This window comes from Microdochium trichocladiopsis (assembly GCF_020744255.1).
Source record: "Microdochium trichocladiopsis strain MPI-CAGE-CH-0230 chromosome Unknown B0I36scaffold_17, whole genome shotgun sequence".
NCBI classification, from domain to species: domain Eukaryota; kingdom Fungi; phylum Ascomycota; class Sordariomycetes; order Xylariales; family Microdochiaceae; genus Microdochium; species Microdochium trichocladiopsis.
This window is the reverse complement of record NW_025763560.1, coordinates 56,304-73,618: the sequence shown is the minus strand read 5'-3', so window position 1 is coordinate 73,618 and position 17,315 is coordinate 56,304. Positions and strand designations below refer to the sequence as shown.

The 17,315-nt window shown below is 52.9% G+C and overlaps 3 protein-coding genes across 3 annotated transcripts; all 3 read left to right on the top strand.

Moving 5' to 3' along the window:
• Positions 1–7,669: 7,669 nt before the first annotated feature.
• On the top strand, positions 7,670–8,938 carry B0I36DRAFT_356516 (uncharacterized protein; the record flags this gene model as incomplete). Its single annotated transcript, XM_046157644.1, has 4 exons — positions 7,670–7,999; positions 8,069–8,159; positions 8,499–8,656; positions 8,777–8,938. The coding sequence occupies 4 exons, from the start codon at positions 7,670–7,672 to the stop codon at positions 8,936–8,938; spliced, it is 741 nt and encodes a 246-aa protein (XP_046004118.1).
• A 1,879-nt stretch (positions 8,939–10,817) lies between these two features.
• On the top strand, positions 10,818–12,313 carry B0I36DRAFT_341675 (uncharacterized protein; the record flags this gene model as incomplete). The annotated part of the gene is made up of 1 exon (XM_046156025.1): positions 10,818–12,313. A coding segment is annotated over one exon (1,080 nt), but the record flags the coding sequence as incomplete, so codon positions are not given.
• Positions 12,314–13,760: 1,447 nt separating this feature from the next.
• B0I36DRAFT_300281 (uncharacterized protein) lies at positions 13,761–16,866 on the top strand (the record flags this gene model as incomplete). The annotated part of the gene is made up of 3 exons (XM_046152016.1): positions 13,761–14,669; positions 14,761–15,523; positions 15,592–16,866. The coding sequence occupies exons 1-3, from the start codon at positions 14,239–14,241 to the stop codon at positions 16,864–16,866; spliced, it is 2,469 nt and encodes an 822-aa protein (XP_046004116.1). The 5' UTR covers positions 13,761–14,238.
• Positions 16,867–17,315: the final 449 nt, after the last annotated feature.

The window sequence follows — 17,315 nt, the reverse complement described above, 5'->3', positions numbered from 1 at the left end:
ACAGGCATATAAGTTCCATGGAGATACCGCAGGATAGCTCGCTGGTCATCAAACTCATTGCAGAGATTTCTCCACGCCTTCTCATGAGCCTCCTCAGTCTCCGCAAACATGACGAGCTTCCACATCATGAGGACCCCTCGATAGCTATGAGGGATGACCGCCGCCGTCGGGGCGTGGACCAACTGTCGGTCTTTGGGGCTCAGCTCAGCCTGTGCCTGTGGAGCAGAGTCTTCTCCGTCGCTGCTGTCGGAACTGCTGCTGCTGTGGCCCTTGGCCCACTTCTGCTTTGACTTGAGCAAGACGTTAGAATTGATATGGTGGATGCACAGCTGCTGCTGTGCATCAGGGAACTGATCATTCAGGGCTGCCTTCATCTGATCGTCGAAGTCGGTAATGATAACGTCCGGTTGGCGAATAGAGTGTTGCTCTGAGAGCTGTCGAATACTCTCGGAGAGGAACTGAAACCCCTCCCGTCTCTCGTTGTCAATCAGGCCGAAAGCAGCATTGAAGACAGAGCCAAGGCAGGTCTGTCCTGTTGCCTGAAATAATGGAAGCTTGAAGCGATTGGTGTTGTATGTGTTGTCGAAGCTGATCACCTCGGGAAACCGCTTCCACATCTGGAGGCAGTAGGGAAAAGTCCAGACAAGGCCAACGAGACGGTTTGGCTCATCGTCCGCCCACTTCACGAGATAGGGAATCTCCATCTCGTCAAACAGCTTGATTAACGCGGCGGTGGGAGTATAGCCATTCAGCTTGTCTCGGTTGATGAGAGCTCGGGCGTTGTAGATGTCCCTCTGCGTCAAGATTGACTCGGGATGTTGGTCTTGGACCACAGCCCGTACGTCACGGGCCCGGATACCGACCCGACGGCTCGTCGACTCGATGGTAGCCCTGATGGGTGTAGTGAGTCGTCGGTGGGAAGGGTGCGCAGACGGCCTAATGCTACGTCCATGATTGTGTTGATTGTGTTCGGGGTTTGGGTGTTGTCTTAGGAGCCACTTGCCCTCTTCTAGAGCTTCAGCAATGACCATCCACTTGCATCCACACTTCCGAGACTTGCGTAGCCGAAGCCCTGTACCTCTACTCGGCCGTGGTTCTCCGTATCGGTCACATTGGAAAGAGTACCTCATCCTCCGACCATTGTAGGAATAGGCATGTCGTCGGACGATGCCGAAGCCATTCTCTTTCGCAAAGGTGTTTACCACGTCGAACAAAGCTTCGGCTGACGGCTTTGGGTCGCCTGGGATCGGCGGATTCGGGATCGGGTCTGGGTCAGGGGACGAAGACATCCGAGGAGAAGATCGCATCTCTTGAGGAGATGAAGCTTGGGCGGACGGCTCTCGGGGCGGTGAGTAGGGAGGAGGCGATTCAATCGCATCTGAGCTGAGTGGTGAGTAGCCCCATCTCTCGCGCCATTGACGTACTCGTTCGTATGACCGAGCGAGCTCGAGCGTAAGCCTCCGCTCCGTCCCAATCACTTTTCGTACTAGCTTCAGGGCAGATTGAAACTCGGCCCGTGTGGGTGACGATTGCTGCTGTTGTGCTGATTGAAGTGGCAAGGAAGACAGTGGGTCGGTTTCTGGTCCTGGGACAGGAATCCTCACTCGTAAGGACTGCCTTCCACCGGACGGGAAATCGTTTGAGAGGTGCACCTCGTGATCGAAACGGAGCTCCCATGGTGGCTCGTGAAGTCCACGCCATCCGTGCGGCTGTGGAGCTGTCGTGAAGGTTTCTGGGTAAGATGCAAAGAGATTTCCGAGTACATCTTCGTCGCCGACTCCGTAGTATTGGCCGATACTTGTTGCTATGCTGCTCGCTGAGGATGGCCGATTCGCAAATATCGGCGGGCTGAACTTGCCCTGTCGGCTCTGCCGCTGTCGTTTTCGAGGCCGTACTTGATCTTGAGCGTGGGGACTAGAACTACGGGTTCGTCGTCTCGAGTTGGAAGGAGACTCGGATTGGAACATGACGAAGTTCCCAATTATCGAAGGTTGACCATGGTGGATTTGCTTGCTGTTGGTGGGCTTGATCTGATCGCGTCGCGTCGTGTCAGCTCCGAGATTAGGGGAGATAGCCTTGAGGTACTTAACAGGGTACGGCAGAATTCTGCCAACACTAACAAAAAAGAAATTGACGAATCAGAGGCCCGAAAAGTCATGCCCCCCTAAGGGTCATGCCCGCGTATCAATTCGTCATGCCCCCCTATCAATTGCCATATTCTAACGGATTATATTCCCGAGGAATGACTTGTTCTAGCGCAGTAGCTCCGCAAAAGATGGATCAGTCTCAGGGTATGCACATAGCCGCTACAGGTGTCATCTCGCGAGGCTGGGAACTCAAGAACACCCAGGTGCGGACTGAGGTCGAATGTCTTTACCTTCTATCCGGACGGATTCGGGGGTAGTATTAGACAAAAGGCAGACGACGTGTCTGTTCGGGGGCCGAAAAGCGTTGAGTCTGAAGGCCTACAGCGCCTAGTACAGCTTTTCGATCGCCAGAACGACAGTATCCTAATAGTCCTGGGTTCGGTGGAGATCTGTAAGATCTCCTTCCTTATCGGCCAGTTCTGGTGCAAGGCGGCATTCATTGACAACGTTGTGAGCACCTAGAAGTGCGTCCTCAGAAGGGTAATCTTCGGGCCCAGCCCTGAGCATCGCGAGGCTGAGCTGACGCTGGCTCCTGTCCGTCTGAGCCTCGCCCACCTCTTCCAGCATGTCATTAGCGAGCATGAGGCCGCGCTCGGAACTCACAACCTAGACGAGATGACCTATCGATTAAGGAACTCCCGGTCCCGCACGGTCGAGACCATGAAGCCGCAGGCCTTCGACGACGCTGCACCGGGGCAGGTATCGACAAACAGAGGCTAGCGGCGAACCGTCGCTCTTCGTGCTCGGACAGGCTGGATACAGGAAGTCGGAGGGGAACCATGCTCATCACTGGTATCTGGGTTGATATATTCGAACGGATAGGACAGTCTCCTTGCCTCCTCTCTCGCTTACGCATCACAGTACCCCGAGATACTGGAAAGCAGAGCCCCCTTTGTCGAGCATTGCTTGCTTCGTGTGTTATCCCTTGTACCAAAGTGCGAGGTCTGCCGAGGCTCTCTTGTCGCAGAGTGCGCGCCCCGTTCTCGGAAGCCTCCTGTAACCAGACGGATTTGCGGGCCGTGTTGGAGAGCAGGCGATGGACATGTTTATCAGGCTGCCGAATGGCGCCCGGCAGGAGGACGTACAGTGCTTGCCACAGTTTCTTAATCACCGGGACTGCAGTGCCCTCGGGTCCATGGGTCCAGTCGAAATCTGCCAGGTCTCGACACTCGTCAATGAACTCGGAGGACACTCTGCTCCTTGCAGAGCTCCCTGCCACCGCCAACACCACCAACATCAACAACACCGTCAGCATAGCCACACACGTCAAACTCGGCGTCGCCGCACGCGCAACCTGCGCTCTCCTTCGGTACGCCTTAACATGTACGGTCGCGAGGAGGCGTGCTCGATGATTTCAAACGAGCTCAACGCAGAAGGAATAGATATATCGACGACGACAGTCTGGCGGGTTCTCCGCCGTGCCCAGTACCGCAAAACGAAGCCGACGAGTAATCCTAGGATAACTAAAGCGATAAAAGCGAAGAGGTTAGCCTGGCCCCCCGGACACCGCGATATCGACTTTAAGAATGTCATTTTCGCCGACGAGTCCTCGGTAGTCTTAAGCCACCGTCGAGGCAGCTACAAGATCTGGAGAAAGCCCACAGGGCGGATTATCAAGTCCTACATTCGATCGCGATAGAAGGGGTACTCGGAGTTCATGTTTTAGGGGTGTGTCTCTTACGACCAGAAGGGCCCTGTCATAAATAGCGGCCAGAGAACAAGGCAGAGAGGGCGGCAGCGACAGCGGAGACCAACAGCCTAAACGCAGAGTTGGAGCCGAAGTATCGAGACAAGCGGGAGCTCCGCAATAGCATCAGGAGGTGCAAGCTGGCGACACGCTTTGGAGGTCGGAAGCCGACTTGGAGATGGAGCCAGAAGACTGGGATGTTAGCACGCCGCAGCGGCAATGGGGTAGACTAGTAGCGATACCGTCAGAAAATTCTGCTTGAGAAGTTGCAGCCGTTTGCGAAGAGGTGTCAGCTCTGGAGGCCAGGCACAATCGTCCAAGAGGACGGCGCTCCTTGCCATCGCCATTTGTTCCAAGAGGAGACCTACAAGCTGTGGGATGTGGCCAAAATGCTATGGCCCAGCAACTCACCAGATCTCAACGCAATCGAGCCCTGCTGGTTCTGGATAGAGAAGCAGACGACGAGGAAGGGCGCACCGGAGACGATGAAGCAGTGGACTTACGTTTAATGAGCTTGCTAGCTTACTGTCGCATCGACAGCGGTCGTAAAGATAGAGAAATCGACGTCGGCGTGGTGCTCAAGGTATGTGCTGTTGGCAGGGATGTGAGGTGTGGGTGAGTTGGCAACTAGCGACGACGAGGTACCAAGACCGTGCTAAGCGAAGACTTTTGCAAAGCATTGTCGTTGATTTAAGGTTAACCTGCTAGACTTCAGGTTTATACCCCACTGCGGGTCTCAGCTCCAAGCGGTTCACGATCTAGCTCTCCTACGTCGGGTAAAGGAGGCGAGCCTCAGCTGCATCTCTACAAAATTTCAAAACCGTCGCCTTCAAGAGGAATACTGCAACTGTCTCTAGGCCGAGCAGCAGCCGGTTCTATCGTAACCCTGAATCATTCGGGGTATGCGAAGAAAAATTATAACGGGAGAAGAGCGCGTCGTGAGCCCCACATTCGAGTGCCCCGTGCCATGTCCCACTCTTTTCTGGCACGTCGAGAAGTCGAGGACGCACGGCCAAAGGCGCGTGGGGGGTGGCACGGGTACGGGACTTCCACTGTGACGAAAAGCGCGAATAGCTACAGCTAGTTATGGCCACATTGGATCTGTGCAGCTAACGAAAGAGCAACTTGCATCGACCACAACCGGGTGAAATAAAGCCGGAATTGATTGATTTTAGGCTCAAAATGCTCAGAATCGTAAGGTTTTGTAGCCTCCGCGCATGGGCCACTACACGCAGTCGACGCGGCCAGGCTTGTTGTACTGCTGGTTTCGACTGTCAGAGTGCGTCGTTACGCCGCAGATGACCTCATTTTTTGACAGCCACGAGATAGTAACGACATCGCCCGCACAGTTTATGGACTCCATCCTCGGCTCGAGGCAGTCCTCGACCTCGTTCCTAAACGATGTGTGGAAGTCTTTTGTACCGTCGTAAAGCACCGAAGCCACGTCTGCCTGCTATCTCGCACGCGAATAGCAAGTGCGGTGTCTTTCGGGGCGGCTTTTGTGTCGTGCTGTCTCGAGCTGGCTCGAGACGAAGGCACCGAGTGAGAGTATTATACCGTCGATGAATTAGGTCGCGCATGTAGTTTTGCACGTCCGTTGTTGTACGTGCCAGTAGGTTAGTAGGGGGGTCGTCATATTCGGCGAACCTGTCGCGGACGTCTTTTAAGATACCGTCCTGCAACAAGCGATCTGATTCTTTCTTGGGAAGATGTCGAAGATCGCGTATCGGGCCGTGCCCTCCCGTCGCTAAGCGTCAGCGTCTATAGCGCTTGCGTGCGAGCATCCGCAGGTACCGGTTTTCAGCATCGGTGAAGTCGACGTGGAGAATCTGCGACCGTCTTGTTATGGTCTCGCAGCTCCCCGTATGGAAGCATGAGCAAATCGAGGCTTTGCTAGGTCGTGGAGTGGACTATATCGTAATAGCTAAGTATGTTGATTGCAATAACCGCGCCATTCGCAGAATCAGGGCCTAACTTGGATGTTTCGGAACTGCGGTGTCGCCCCCGACCCGTGTTGGCCGCCGCAGCAAGATTGACCCTTTCATGCGAGCTGCGCTCCACGAGGAGCTGGCGAAAAAACCGTCTATATACTGTCCTGGGGCAAGTGGGATCCGGTGATCATAGTAGTCCGCCTACCATAACCAGATGACCACCAAGTGCTGCCCAGTTGCGGCGGTGTTACCGCAGCTGATGGGTGGTCCGCGGTGAAGGTATCGCAGGCCATCAGGCACCGAAGGCGCCTTTTGACAATGGGAGAGCCAGCACCACCACCAAGGTATTTAGTGGGATGCAATTGGGAGGAATGGAATGATCACCGTGTTCCTCAATTGGGGACCAAAAATGGGGACCAAAAATGGGGACCAAAAATGGGGACCAAAAATGGGGAGAAAATCAATCGAATTGACGAGGATACGAAAAAGCAGTCGCTGCCACCTTCAAGGTGCTGTCTGTGTTTGATGATGTCTATGTACAAGAAAAACCACCACGACCTCTAAGGAATTTAAGTACCCTGGCACCTGGAACCACCTGATCTGGTTGCTGCCACCCTGCACGGTCACAATACTGAGTCGAAATGATAAAGTTCTTTTACGATAAATTCGGCATCGAAGTGTCACTGACCACGATATCAAGACCTATAAAGTCGATCCAGCAACGGGACTCAGAGTTACGGGGCTTTTATATGTATAGAGCCTCCGCGTTCAAATCATCGACGAGTCAGCTTGCGGCAAAAGAACTGACCTTACTATTTTCATTAGAAGTAGAATTTGTATTTATATAATAGTTTGGCCCTAGACCTGTTCTAGCCACGTCTTGACCTTCTCTACGCATTGGAACGCAATACCGCGTGGAACATGCTTCTCGATAGGAAATCCCGCCTGCTCAACTTGTTTAGTGTGAAGACACTCTACATCAAGACACTCAAGGCGTGGTTAGCTGGTTATCTGTCTCTAGTCCTTGCAAAAGATCTAGTTTTATAGAGCTGTTGCACCTTTTACACATTGCACAGATGTTAGACATAACACAGAGCTTTATACCTTGGTCTAGCTTCTAACTGATGAACGAGACAAGCCAAGGCGAACCAGCTCGAACATCCGCTCAACTAATACTGCAGTGATAAAATTGTGGAACTAGTGACAACAATCAAGTGTCCTGGGGCAGATGAGGAATCTGCCGATCTCAGTGATTGTTTCTGTACGATGTGTTGGTTGTTCGCTCGTTTGGTAACAGACAAACAAGGCCTCGCTTTGACCCACTACCATTTGTGTAACAAACCTGCAGAGATGACCTGAATCCACCCATTATGGCGCCCCGTCGAGCCCGCAGTGTTGATGATGCGTTCACGTTCAAGCCAATCTGTAATGAAACAAGATTAGGGTTCTGAGATGGCTACATTAGTCCTTAAAGCTTAAGTGCGGCTCTTCCCTATGTAGTCAATTCTATGTTTGCTGGTCCTTGAGGGTCACTGGGAAGCATAACGGAGAGAATCAACGAAGAGGACCTGTACCGTTGACATGTACCTCCAGTTTGGGACGGGCATCTTAGAGTGTCAAGCTTGTACTAGCTGTGTCAACCCGACTACTGGGCGGAATTTTCCTTGGTCTGCACCATGCTGCGATCAGCCGCCGCAGCCGCGTACAGAGATTTTATCAGCAGAAACGAATGGGATTCATTTTATACCACTGACTAGTGTCTGGCCTATTGTCTCTTCAACTCCAACCCAGTCTCTCGGCGGCTTCAGCAATGACGGCACTTACAGATTTGAAAGTTCTTTTGATACTAACGATGTGGTACAGTACACTGTGGTACTTCGTCATCCATCCTTGAAGAGGCTATTATGTATACTGGCGAAGGAAGTGATAGAAGGCAAGGAGAGCTGTATAAGGTCGATAATGGCGAGTGTTGGAATACTGAATTTATCTATGACGTGATAGAATTTCTAAAATTTGTTACTCTTGGGTTGGATGTAGAGGCTACGACACCTGAGCATAATGGTACAGTCTCGTATGCAAAGCTTATCCGCCGCGCTCTCCTAAGTACAACAGGGGATGGGCTAGGCATGACAGTTCAAGAGATCTACGCATGGCTAGAGAAGAACACTACGAAAGTAGCTTACATGAGCCAAAACTGGCGTGGGAGTGTGCGTCACAATCTCAGCTTAAACATGGTTAGTAGTCGATGTCTTCCACATCGAACTGAATCTGTGAAAATACTAGCTACTTAACTCTTTACTTAGGCATTCTCATCGTACCTGCGTCAGCCATCAAAGAGACAAGGAGGCAAAAAAGTATGGGAATGGCGCTTGGAACCCTTCGCGAAGAAGGAAGGTGAGTTCAAGAGCACTAGTAGTTATCGGAAAAACAAGATCGCCAAACCTCGAAAACGACTTAGGAAGCCTATTTGTACACGGTAAAGGGGTGGCTTCGAACACATAGTCCTTGGCGCTATTTGCTCTGCTAGAATACAGTGCTACTATGTCCCGTTCTTATACAGATTGTTGTTATATCCGGAATGGTTTCTCATTTTTTGCGTAGCCCCGTTTGAAGAATTCCATCTGTTCGCATGTAGATGTACTTCTGTACGTCCATCCATTACCCGAAACCTCCCAATAATTGTTCGGATATCGATAGAGGTCTGTTGGCGATGAACGCAATTCGGCACCCCAGTGACACTCCGCAAAGGAGATCGCTGTGTCAAGAAAATACTCAAGCCCTCTCAAGTCCTCAAGGCTTGGATGGTTGAAGTCCTTATGGCATCTTACACTCTCCGCGGTCATCACTCCGCTGTATCTAATGCATCGCTTTTCCGTATCGACATATGCGAGGTGGATACGGCCCTGACATATGACAGGAGGAAACGCGATTGTTGTAAGTTTTTGTTCTTGAAGCTTCTCGCAGAGCTCGTCCGTCGTTAAATATAGATGTCGTGTATGAATGTCCTGTAGTGGGCTCGATTGACCAGAGATAGAAAGCTGGATAAGTTTGTCAAGGGTGTCACGTACCTCGATACGCTTCGAGGAATCCATTCGCAGGATAAATTCTTGTTCGAAAAGTCGACAAGTACTGTACCTGGCCGTGAGCGTATTGCACAACTTACGAAGACATGAATTAACACATCTGATCTCTAAAGGCGTCGGCCAGCGCTTTCGAGAGGTGTTGATGTTGATATATATGCATGGTTTTGAAGAAGAATAAGAACCATGATTTTGTGTAACCATCACGAGAACATTGAGCTCTAGCCCAGTCTGTATATTTGAATTACTCTACTTGACCAGTCGCCCACGTGAAAGAGGTAGAACCTTATTCCGTGGCTTACAGTAGTAAGGCTTGCAGGGTGCATTACCTCTTCCCAAGTTAGGAGGAGACACTTATTTACCCGGGGGTGATAATGACCATGAAAGTGTGATGGAAATTTGCAAGCCCGCCCTCCCACCTTCACTCAAAAGTCCAGCACGTCTAACTCACAAAATGCCGCAACGGGCACCTCTTGGCACTGGATCTAGCGGAGTACGGCTGAAAGGGGAAGGTGCTCGGTCGAGAGTAGTTACTCAGAGGCCGCGTTTTGCTTGTTTGTTATTATCTTGCGATCTTTCAAAAGGCCCTTTGCAGCCCGAATGTGTACCAAATACTATCGGAACGTCTTTACTTGGACCGTCCGCTAGATCCATTGTCACCCTCCCTGCTAGGCTCTCCAGCTTCCCCAGTCCATCCATGCTGTGTCAGAACCCACTTGCGACAGTTTTGTTTCAAATGTAGGCCGAGGGAACAGTCGTTCGCTTGAAAGCCGTCGCTGCGCCGAGGATAAGAAGGTCTGGTTATCCGACGGAAATCGGGGATTTTCTTAACATCTCAGCAGGATGGGATGGCGTTGAGGGACGATTCTAGGGACATTTATATAATCCCGATATGACTCTGGTCGGAAGTCGAGAGAAATCATGGGGGGGCATTCACATGCAAATTGGAGGAACACTAGTTGTAGCCGAGTAAAAGCCTCTGCCCCAAGGTTTCGCATAAAGCTACTTTCTATCGGCTGAGCATGATGCTGAGTTTTGTCGCCGTACAAGTAGAAGGCGAAATGGGTGTCGCTGGAGTTTTAGTTAACTTTTTTAGCGACTGCGGGGTAAGCCTGTGGCTTGTGTGGCTTAGCAGGATGCACTGTAGCGGGGATGTACCAAGGGAGCAATTCCTAACAGGAGCAGAAACTGGCTATTTAACCCCACTGTGCCTCCAATAGCTGATGGTATTTCCACAGTCGGAGCTTAATCGGCGCACAACCACTATTCTGGCACTCGCAAAGGAATCTCACAAGGTCGACTACGCAAGGCTCGATGGTGCGCGTCGTCAAAGGCAATACGTACACTAGTCCGGCGGAGTACGCGCATCAGGATTCAATCCGCCTGGTGTGAAGGAGTCGTTGGACACGCAGGTTTGGCCGTCAGATGCAGCTGCCCGCCGGCTTGCTGCCTAACTGACGGTTTCGGGAAAACGTAAGACCGACGATGAGTTGAGACCTGACGAGCAGTGGCGGGGTCACGCAACATCCATGTCTCAATCGTGGAGTAATCGTCCTCGACACAATCGGAGGCAATACTACTGATGAGAATCCGCACAGATAAACTAAGTTCCAGCTGAAGGACACCATCGCCTATAATGACGGCACACAAACCACCCCTTTCAAACGGCATCCTCGACAGCAGAGGGCGCCAGACTCCCCTGGCGCTTGTCACAGAGTGGGGGAGCGAGACCTTGCGCGTCATCTGTCCCTACTGCCTTGGGCGCCATCGTCATGGCCTCGGCGGATTTCCACTGACAGGCCGGAATCGGGTGGCACACTGCGGTCTAGATTCAGGGAACTACCAGCTATGCTACCCGTTCGAAGAGCAGTCTCAAGCGCAATACTCCTACAGAATCGACAAGGCAAGGGGCCTCTTCGTGACTGTCGGCGTCGAGTTGCCTAGTGACGACGAGGACGAGGAGAGCGAGGACGAGGAGAGCGAGGACGAGGAGAGCAAGGACGAGAAAAGTGAGGAAGACGATGACGAGGGCGAGGGCGAGGAAGCCGAAGAAGCCAACAGAGATCTCCGAAGCCTACAAGCAGAGCGAAGCGACAGCAACCGTGATCAGCTGCAAACGCTCGAGGACCAAGTCGAGCGGCTTAGCATCGGCGATGCGGAAACACTAAAGCCCCCCTCGTTCGATAAGATTTTGGGAGAGCTTATGCAGGATGCGTGTTATCGACAGAGTCTCTTCGATTCGCATTGTATCCTTAACAATTTGCGCGGAGTCGCGTCCCTGCTAGAGACGTACAAGGATGATCCGTTCGTCAGCCGGAGAAACAGGGACGGCGTCAACTGCATCGCCCTGGCCGCAGTCGAAGGCCATGATCAGATGATCCAGTTACTCCGCGACAAGGGCGGCGACCTCAACAATGCCGACAGTCGCGGACGGACGCCGCTGATGGAGGCCGCGCTCTGGGGGCGGCTGAAGGTCGTGAACTTTCTGCTCGAGCACGGCGCCAATCCGCGCGCAAAGGACCGCAAGGGGCGCGGCGCCTACTTTTACGCGAGACCCTCGAGGAGGACCGCGAGGATGCGAGAAGAGTCCGGTCACTACCAAGAGAGTGGCGAAGCCGAGGCCAACCGCAGGATCATCGTTGTCAAGCTCCAGGCCTTTGAGCCCGTCACGGCGGCCGAGGGAACAGCGATCTTAGGCTCGTCTAATGAGATCAAGCATGGTCACTTTATCACGAAGACCACCGACTGGGGCATCCAGATCGGTTTCTACGAGCAGAGCATCGCTTACGACGTCCCGGATGGGTACAAGACGGTGGCGCGCCTTGACCGTGGCAGGCTGTTTCCAGTCGTGAGTGCCGCCAGCGGTTGGCGCACTGACTTTGCCGTCGAACACGTCCTCGACAACCGCGTCTGGCGAGACAACGTCCTCGAGCTGTGCCAACTGATTGGATACACCCTGCCTGAGGACGCTCGGGATGAGCTGAGGCGGCCGGGCACAAATAATGCGTCGCATGCCGAGAAGAAGCTCGTGGCCTACTACATTAATCAGCACGTCATTCTTCCGAGCGTGTTCTTTGGAGGCGTCGCCGTCGACCAGCTAGGGGAGTGGATGCAGCAGGATCTCAAACTGCAGCATCTCGCGGCTCTATGCCCTAGGATTCCCACAGTGTGGGCAACCATACGAGTCAGCCGGGCCATCTGCAGCGACTGCGAGCTCTTTATCTCGCACATTAGGGCTGTGCTTGGTGTTCCCTTTACGATTGAGCATTGCTAAGGTGGCTGGAGGCAGAGGGATGGCGGGCGAGAGGCCAACGGCAGTTGAGGGCACAAAACACCGGGAGTTTACCAAATCCAAGAAATTCTAGGGCCCCTAGTCTCGTACGAAGAATGCGCAAACCATTTTGTCAGCAGACTTTCGATCAAAACTAGCCTCATCGTACAGTAATAATTGAACTATGATAGCGGTGATTATTCGTTCTCCCCCAAGCATACGTTTGTTAGAGATCAGAGCAATTTTCCTCAAGCTAACACGCCCAGTTCAAGAAGATGATTGCCTCGCCAGTTGTAACATAGCTGTACGCAAGACCGCCAATGATCATGTAGTGATATATCTGGGAAATAGCGGCAGCGACAACCCCGTCGGCATGGTATGAGAATAGCTCGTCTTTGTCGCTTGGTATCGTTGATACGTTCACGACCTCCTTCTGTATATTCATTTCCCGCAGACTAAAATGTACCGTAGATCTACTGGTAGATTTCTTAATCCATTTTCCTAAATGCTTTCCGTGACTCACCTACCAGTAGATCTACTGGTAGATTCCATTCTTAAATCCCTTTTCCTGGATGCTTTCCGTGACTCACCTACCAGTAGATCTACTGGTAGATTCATTCTCAAATTCCAATTCTTAAATGCTCTCTGGACGTTTCTACTAGTAGGTATGCCAGTAGACCCAGCAGTAGATTCACCGTGAATGAGACGATATGTGGAACTTGACAAATGATTCTTTTTGTTGCTATTCTGAGGTCGGCCGAGCAGACCGGTTTAGCAGACCTTTACATTTGCAGGGCACCTGACAGGAAGAGCAGCTGCTATTGCGGTACTGACAAACTCATGAAATAACGCTAGCTAGCAGAGGCCCTTTTCACCTGCGCACCTTGACCTGTGTGTCACGAGGTGGCTGGCAGCCAGTTGGTGAGCTCCTCCGTATGCTAGGCAGGTTTACGGTAAAGGGTGGTTTGCGGAAGGTGGTAGAAACAGTCCGAACGGCAGTGCCCGACCGGTTGCGTTTCGACTGCTGAGGCAGTCTGCTTGCGCGAGGCTATGCGGCACTGGGTTTGGCCACAGCGCTGGCCTTGCGACGCCTGATTCCTACGGCCTAGCTATGTGACTATTAAGAGTAATATGTTGTTCCGCAGATGGCTACGGTCTAACAGATCACGAGAAGCACCCCCACCAGCAGACGACGTCAGCGCCTACCCCAGACTTCACCTCAACGAGAGCTCCGAGCCCCGCGTGGCCAATGAACACATGCTCGAAGGACTTTGTTGTTTTGGAAACCTGCTTGGTCTGCCAAACATTTTGCCAAACGTCGACGTCGCCGGCATATGCAAGGTCCCCCTGTTTTGCTATGAACGTCGAGATGTAGTCTTGTTTTTTCTTGGAGGGACTGCCTTCCCCTTTAGCGCTGCAGTCGCATGCCAAGGCGTTCAACTCGGGTCCCGAGCCCGCGAGCCACAGCTGTGCTTGCGCTCGTAATACTTGCAAAATAAGGTGTGCGTGCGGTCTGCAGTAATCTTATAGGACATTAGGAGTAGGGCAATTTGAAAGCGTCCTTGACATTTACCGGTTGCACAGTCATATCGGCTGCCGAGGATGGGGATTCCCCAGGGTCAATCCCCCCGGGGCTTCTTCAAAACATCTAGCAGGGTCATATTTATCGATAGGCGCAAAAGCCGCGTAGGTTATCGGTATACGCGAACTAGGCAAAACGTGAAAAGACGTCCTCGTCCACGTCCTCCCAGTTCACGCAGATTTCCAAGGATGCATCCGTCCCGCCATCGATCAAGGCACCAAGCGGGGTTGACAAACGAGATAACGCACGAGCAGTGACAACTACGACGGCTGTAGCGAGGTGTTTCCGGACGATGATATCGGCGGGGCCAGGTCATTGGCGGCGGTGCGGCAAGACGGATCAAGGTGGTAGGGACCTGCATGCTGCCAGGATAAGTCGCGTTGGTCTTGCGCTGCCCTCAGCCTTCACGAGGTGAACAGAGAATGGAGGTGACTGCGTCAAGCTGTTAGCTCGGCTCGGCACAACAGCAACAACCCATCGGTGGATACCTGGCTCCGATCACGTCCGTCTTCCCTCCGTTTGGGGCAGTATCGGGATCTTATGGTCATGAGATCGGGATTGCCAGAGGATCGCGAAACGGGACTCTCGTGGCTGTTTCGCTTTTCGGAGGTGGCGCGATCAGACTGGTGTCTGGGATCTGGCACACTGGTACCCGCCACTGCACCGGACTTGATTGGCTGTAAGACTGCGGTTGCGTGCCAAGAGCTTGACAAGCTGTGGCGGTCGACAAGTGGACTCGGGCGGGTCGTCGGGCAAGCGATTAGCTATGTGAGCTCAGCCACGATTGGGCGTCGACTGCAGCGTCCAGAGCCTTGTCACTTCCTCCTGCTGCTGTTCTGCACCTTACATCTTGCAACCTCCAACTTATGCGTCACCGGAACGAGGAGCCGTCAAAATGTCTCGATCTCCGGTCCCGAAGTGAACGAACATGGAATTAGCGTCCTGTATGAGGCTGAGAACCCCACTATCGAGTCTGTGCCCCTCTTGCCGTCCCACGTCCCCAACCTTGTCCACCTCCAAACCACCCGCGGATTTTGGCATCGCTAATCGTCGCCGCTGCAGTATCCTCTTTGTCCACGGCTTCACCGGTCATCCCGAAAGAACCTGGACATTCGACTACCCCCCTGAGCGAAATCTTCCGCTGAGGAAGCGCCCCGTGCCTGGCTCCAGCGACGTCCAACCTCCACCTTCCAAAATCGCACGCATCTTCTCGTCACATCCGCAACAGCCCACAGGGCTGGATAAACTTGACCCCGACCCCCTCCAGGAACCACACGGCGTCTATTGGGCCCGTGACTTGGTCCCGGCTACACTTCCCCATTCTCGAGTTCTCACATACGGCTACGATACGAATATCCGTAGCAGGTTCGGTGGCAGTCCTGTGAGCCAGAAGTCCGTGGGCGACCATGGCTGGGACTTGCTCTGTACCTTGGCCGACAACCGTCGGGACGCGCCTTCGCGACCCCTCGTCTTCGTCGCCCACAGTCTAGGTGGACTGCTCTCGAAGGTTGCCTTGACCAAAGCCAATGAACACGGTCAACTTAAGTCCCAGGCTCATCTGCTCAGCATTCCTCAGTCGACAGTTGGCTTGTTATTCTTTGGCACTCCCCATCAGGGAGCAGACCCACTCAACATTGCACACCGCGTACTCAAGAGCTTGGCGGGACTCGGGGTACAATACAATGATAGCATCGTACAGACATTGTTGCAGAGAGGGGAGTATTTAAATTCAATCCAAGACAGCTTTGTAATCTTATCAAAGCACCGTCGTTGGACTATCTTCTCCTTTCAGGAAGAATTTGAAGATGGCCGCCTTGGCAAGAAGGTAAAGATATGATCACACTACTCCTCGGAAGAAAGAATCTTGAATTGCCGCTGACTCCCTTTACCCAGGTTGTTGAAGATGAATCCTCCTGCATTGGCGATCCTGAACTCGAAACTAAACGCCATATCGGAAAAGATCACCGGGACATGGTCCGGTTCTCCGGCGACAGTGACCCAGAATACCAGAAAGTCGCACACGCACTGCGCTCCATCTACGATCATATCCAAGTTTCATCCGGGCCACATCTCCAGCGGAGTGGTGTCGCAGAGGATGACGTGTTCCCCAACAATGAGCCGTTACCCGCAAATGTACCCACTATCGACTCGCCAGTGGCAGCTGAGGTCCTTACCAAACGCCAAGAGCTCATGGACCTTTTGGACTTTGATGAGATTGGTGCTCGGTTGCTATCGCTGAAGGCTCCTCTCAACAAGACGTGCGCATGGTTCCTTAGGAATGAGAAATACCGCCAGTGGCTGGACCTACAGAACATTGATGACCATCATGGCTTCTTGTGGATCAAGGGGAAACCCGGCTCTGGCAAGTCGATCCTGATGAAGTTCCTCGAGGAAAAGACCAGATTGTCTGTTGCTAAAGATCCCAATCGTCTCTTCGCCTCATTTTTTTTCAACGCCCGTGGCGAGCACCTTGAACAATCCACCTTGGGTGTCTACCGGTCCCTGCTCTGGCAGCTGCTTCAACATGCCAAGGACCTCCAACGAGTCCTTGACGAGTTCGATTTTAACGCCTGGCGTGTCATAAAGAGATCTGGCTGGCAGAACGAGGCTCTGAAAAAGACCATAGAAAGGGCCATCGACTATCTGGGTGACCGGGACTTGTCGGTCTTCATTGACGCCCTGGACGAGTGCCATGATGACGACGTTGCCGACATGGTATCCTTCTTCGAAGACCTGGGCGAGCGAGCGGCTGGAAAAAGCATACGCCTTCGCATATGTTTCTCGAGTCGCCACTATCCATTCATCAAACTTGGGTGTGGCTTCGAACTAATACTAGAGGACCAAGATGAGCACAGCGACGACATCGCCCTGTATATCCAAAGCAAGCTGAGCCTGCCCAAGTCAAAGCGAGCCAAAGATTCGAAGCAAGCCGAGGATTTCAGACACAAAGTTCTCGAAAAATCTGCAGGGATCTTCCTTTGGGTCGCATTGGTTATTCCTATGCTCAACAAAGCAAATGCTGGGGGCCGAGTCGACCAACTCCAGAAATGTCTCAGCACAATACCTACCATCACGCTGATGGCCTGCGCTGTTCGCTGTGGCGGGGGGCAGGAGGGGCAAGGTTCACGACAGGGGGAAGAGCGCACTGTGCGGGGGACCGCGGGGTAAGAGCGTAGGGTGTGGGGCTGCCAAGGGCCCAGCTTTCCCTGGATGTAGCCGTCGGGATCCGGTTTCCCTGAATGCGGTTGCCATGAATCTGGCTTTCCTGAAACCGGTATTTCCCGTGGCAGCCATGGATCTGCAGCCCTAAATGCGGGTTGTCATGGATCCGGCTTCTCTGGATGCAGCTGCCATGGAGCTGGCTTCCCTGGATGTAGCTACCATGGATTTGGTTTCCCTGAATGCGGTTGCATGGATCTCGGTTTCCTGAATGCGGGTTTCCAGTGGTGGCCATGGATCTGCATCCCCAAATGCGGGTTGTCATGGATCCAGCTTCTTTGGATGCAGCTGCCATGGTCCGCCTTCTCTGGATGTAGCACCCATGGATTTGGATCTAGTTTCCCTGAATGCGGGTTTTGATGTGGCTGCCATGGATCTGGCTTCCCTGAAGTACATAC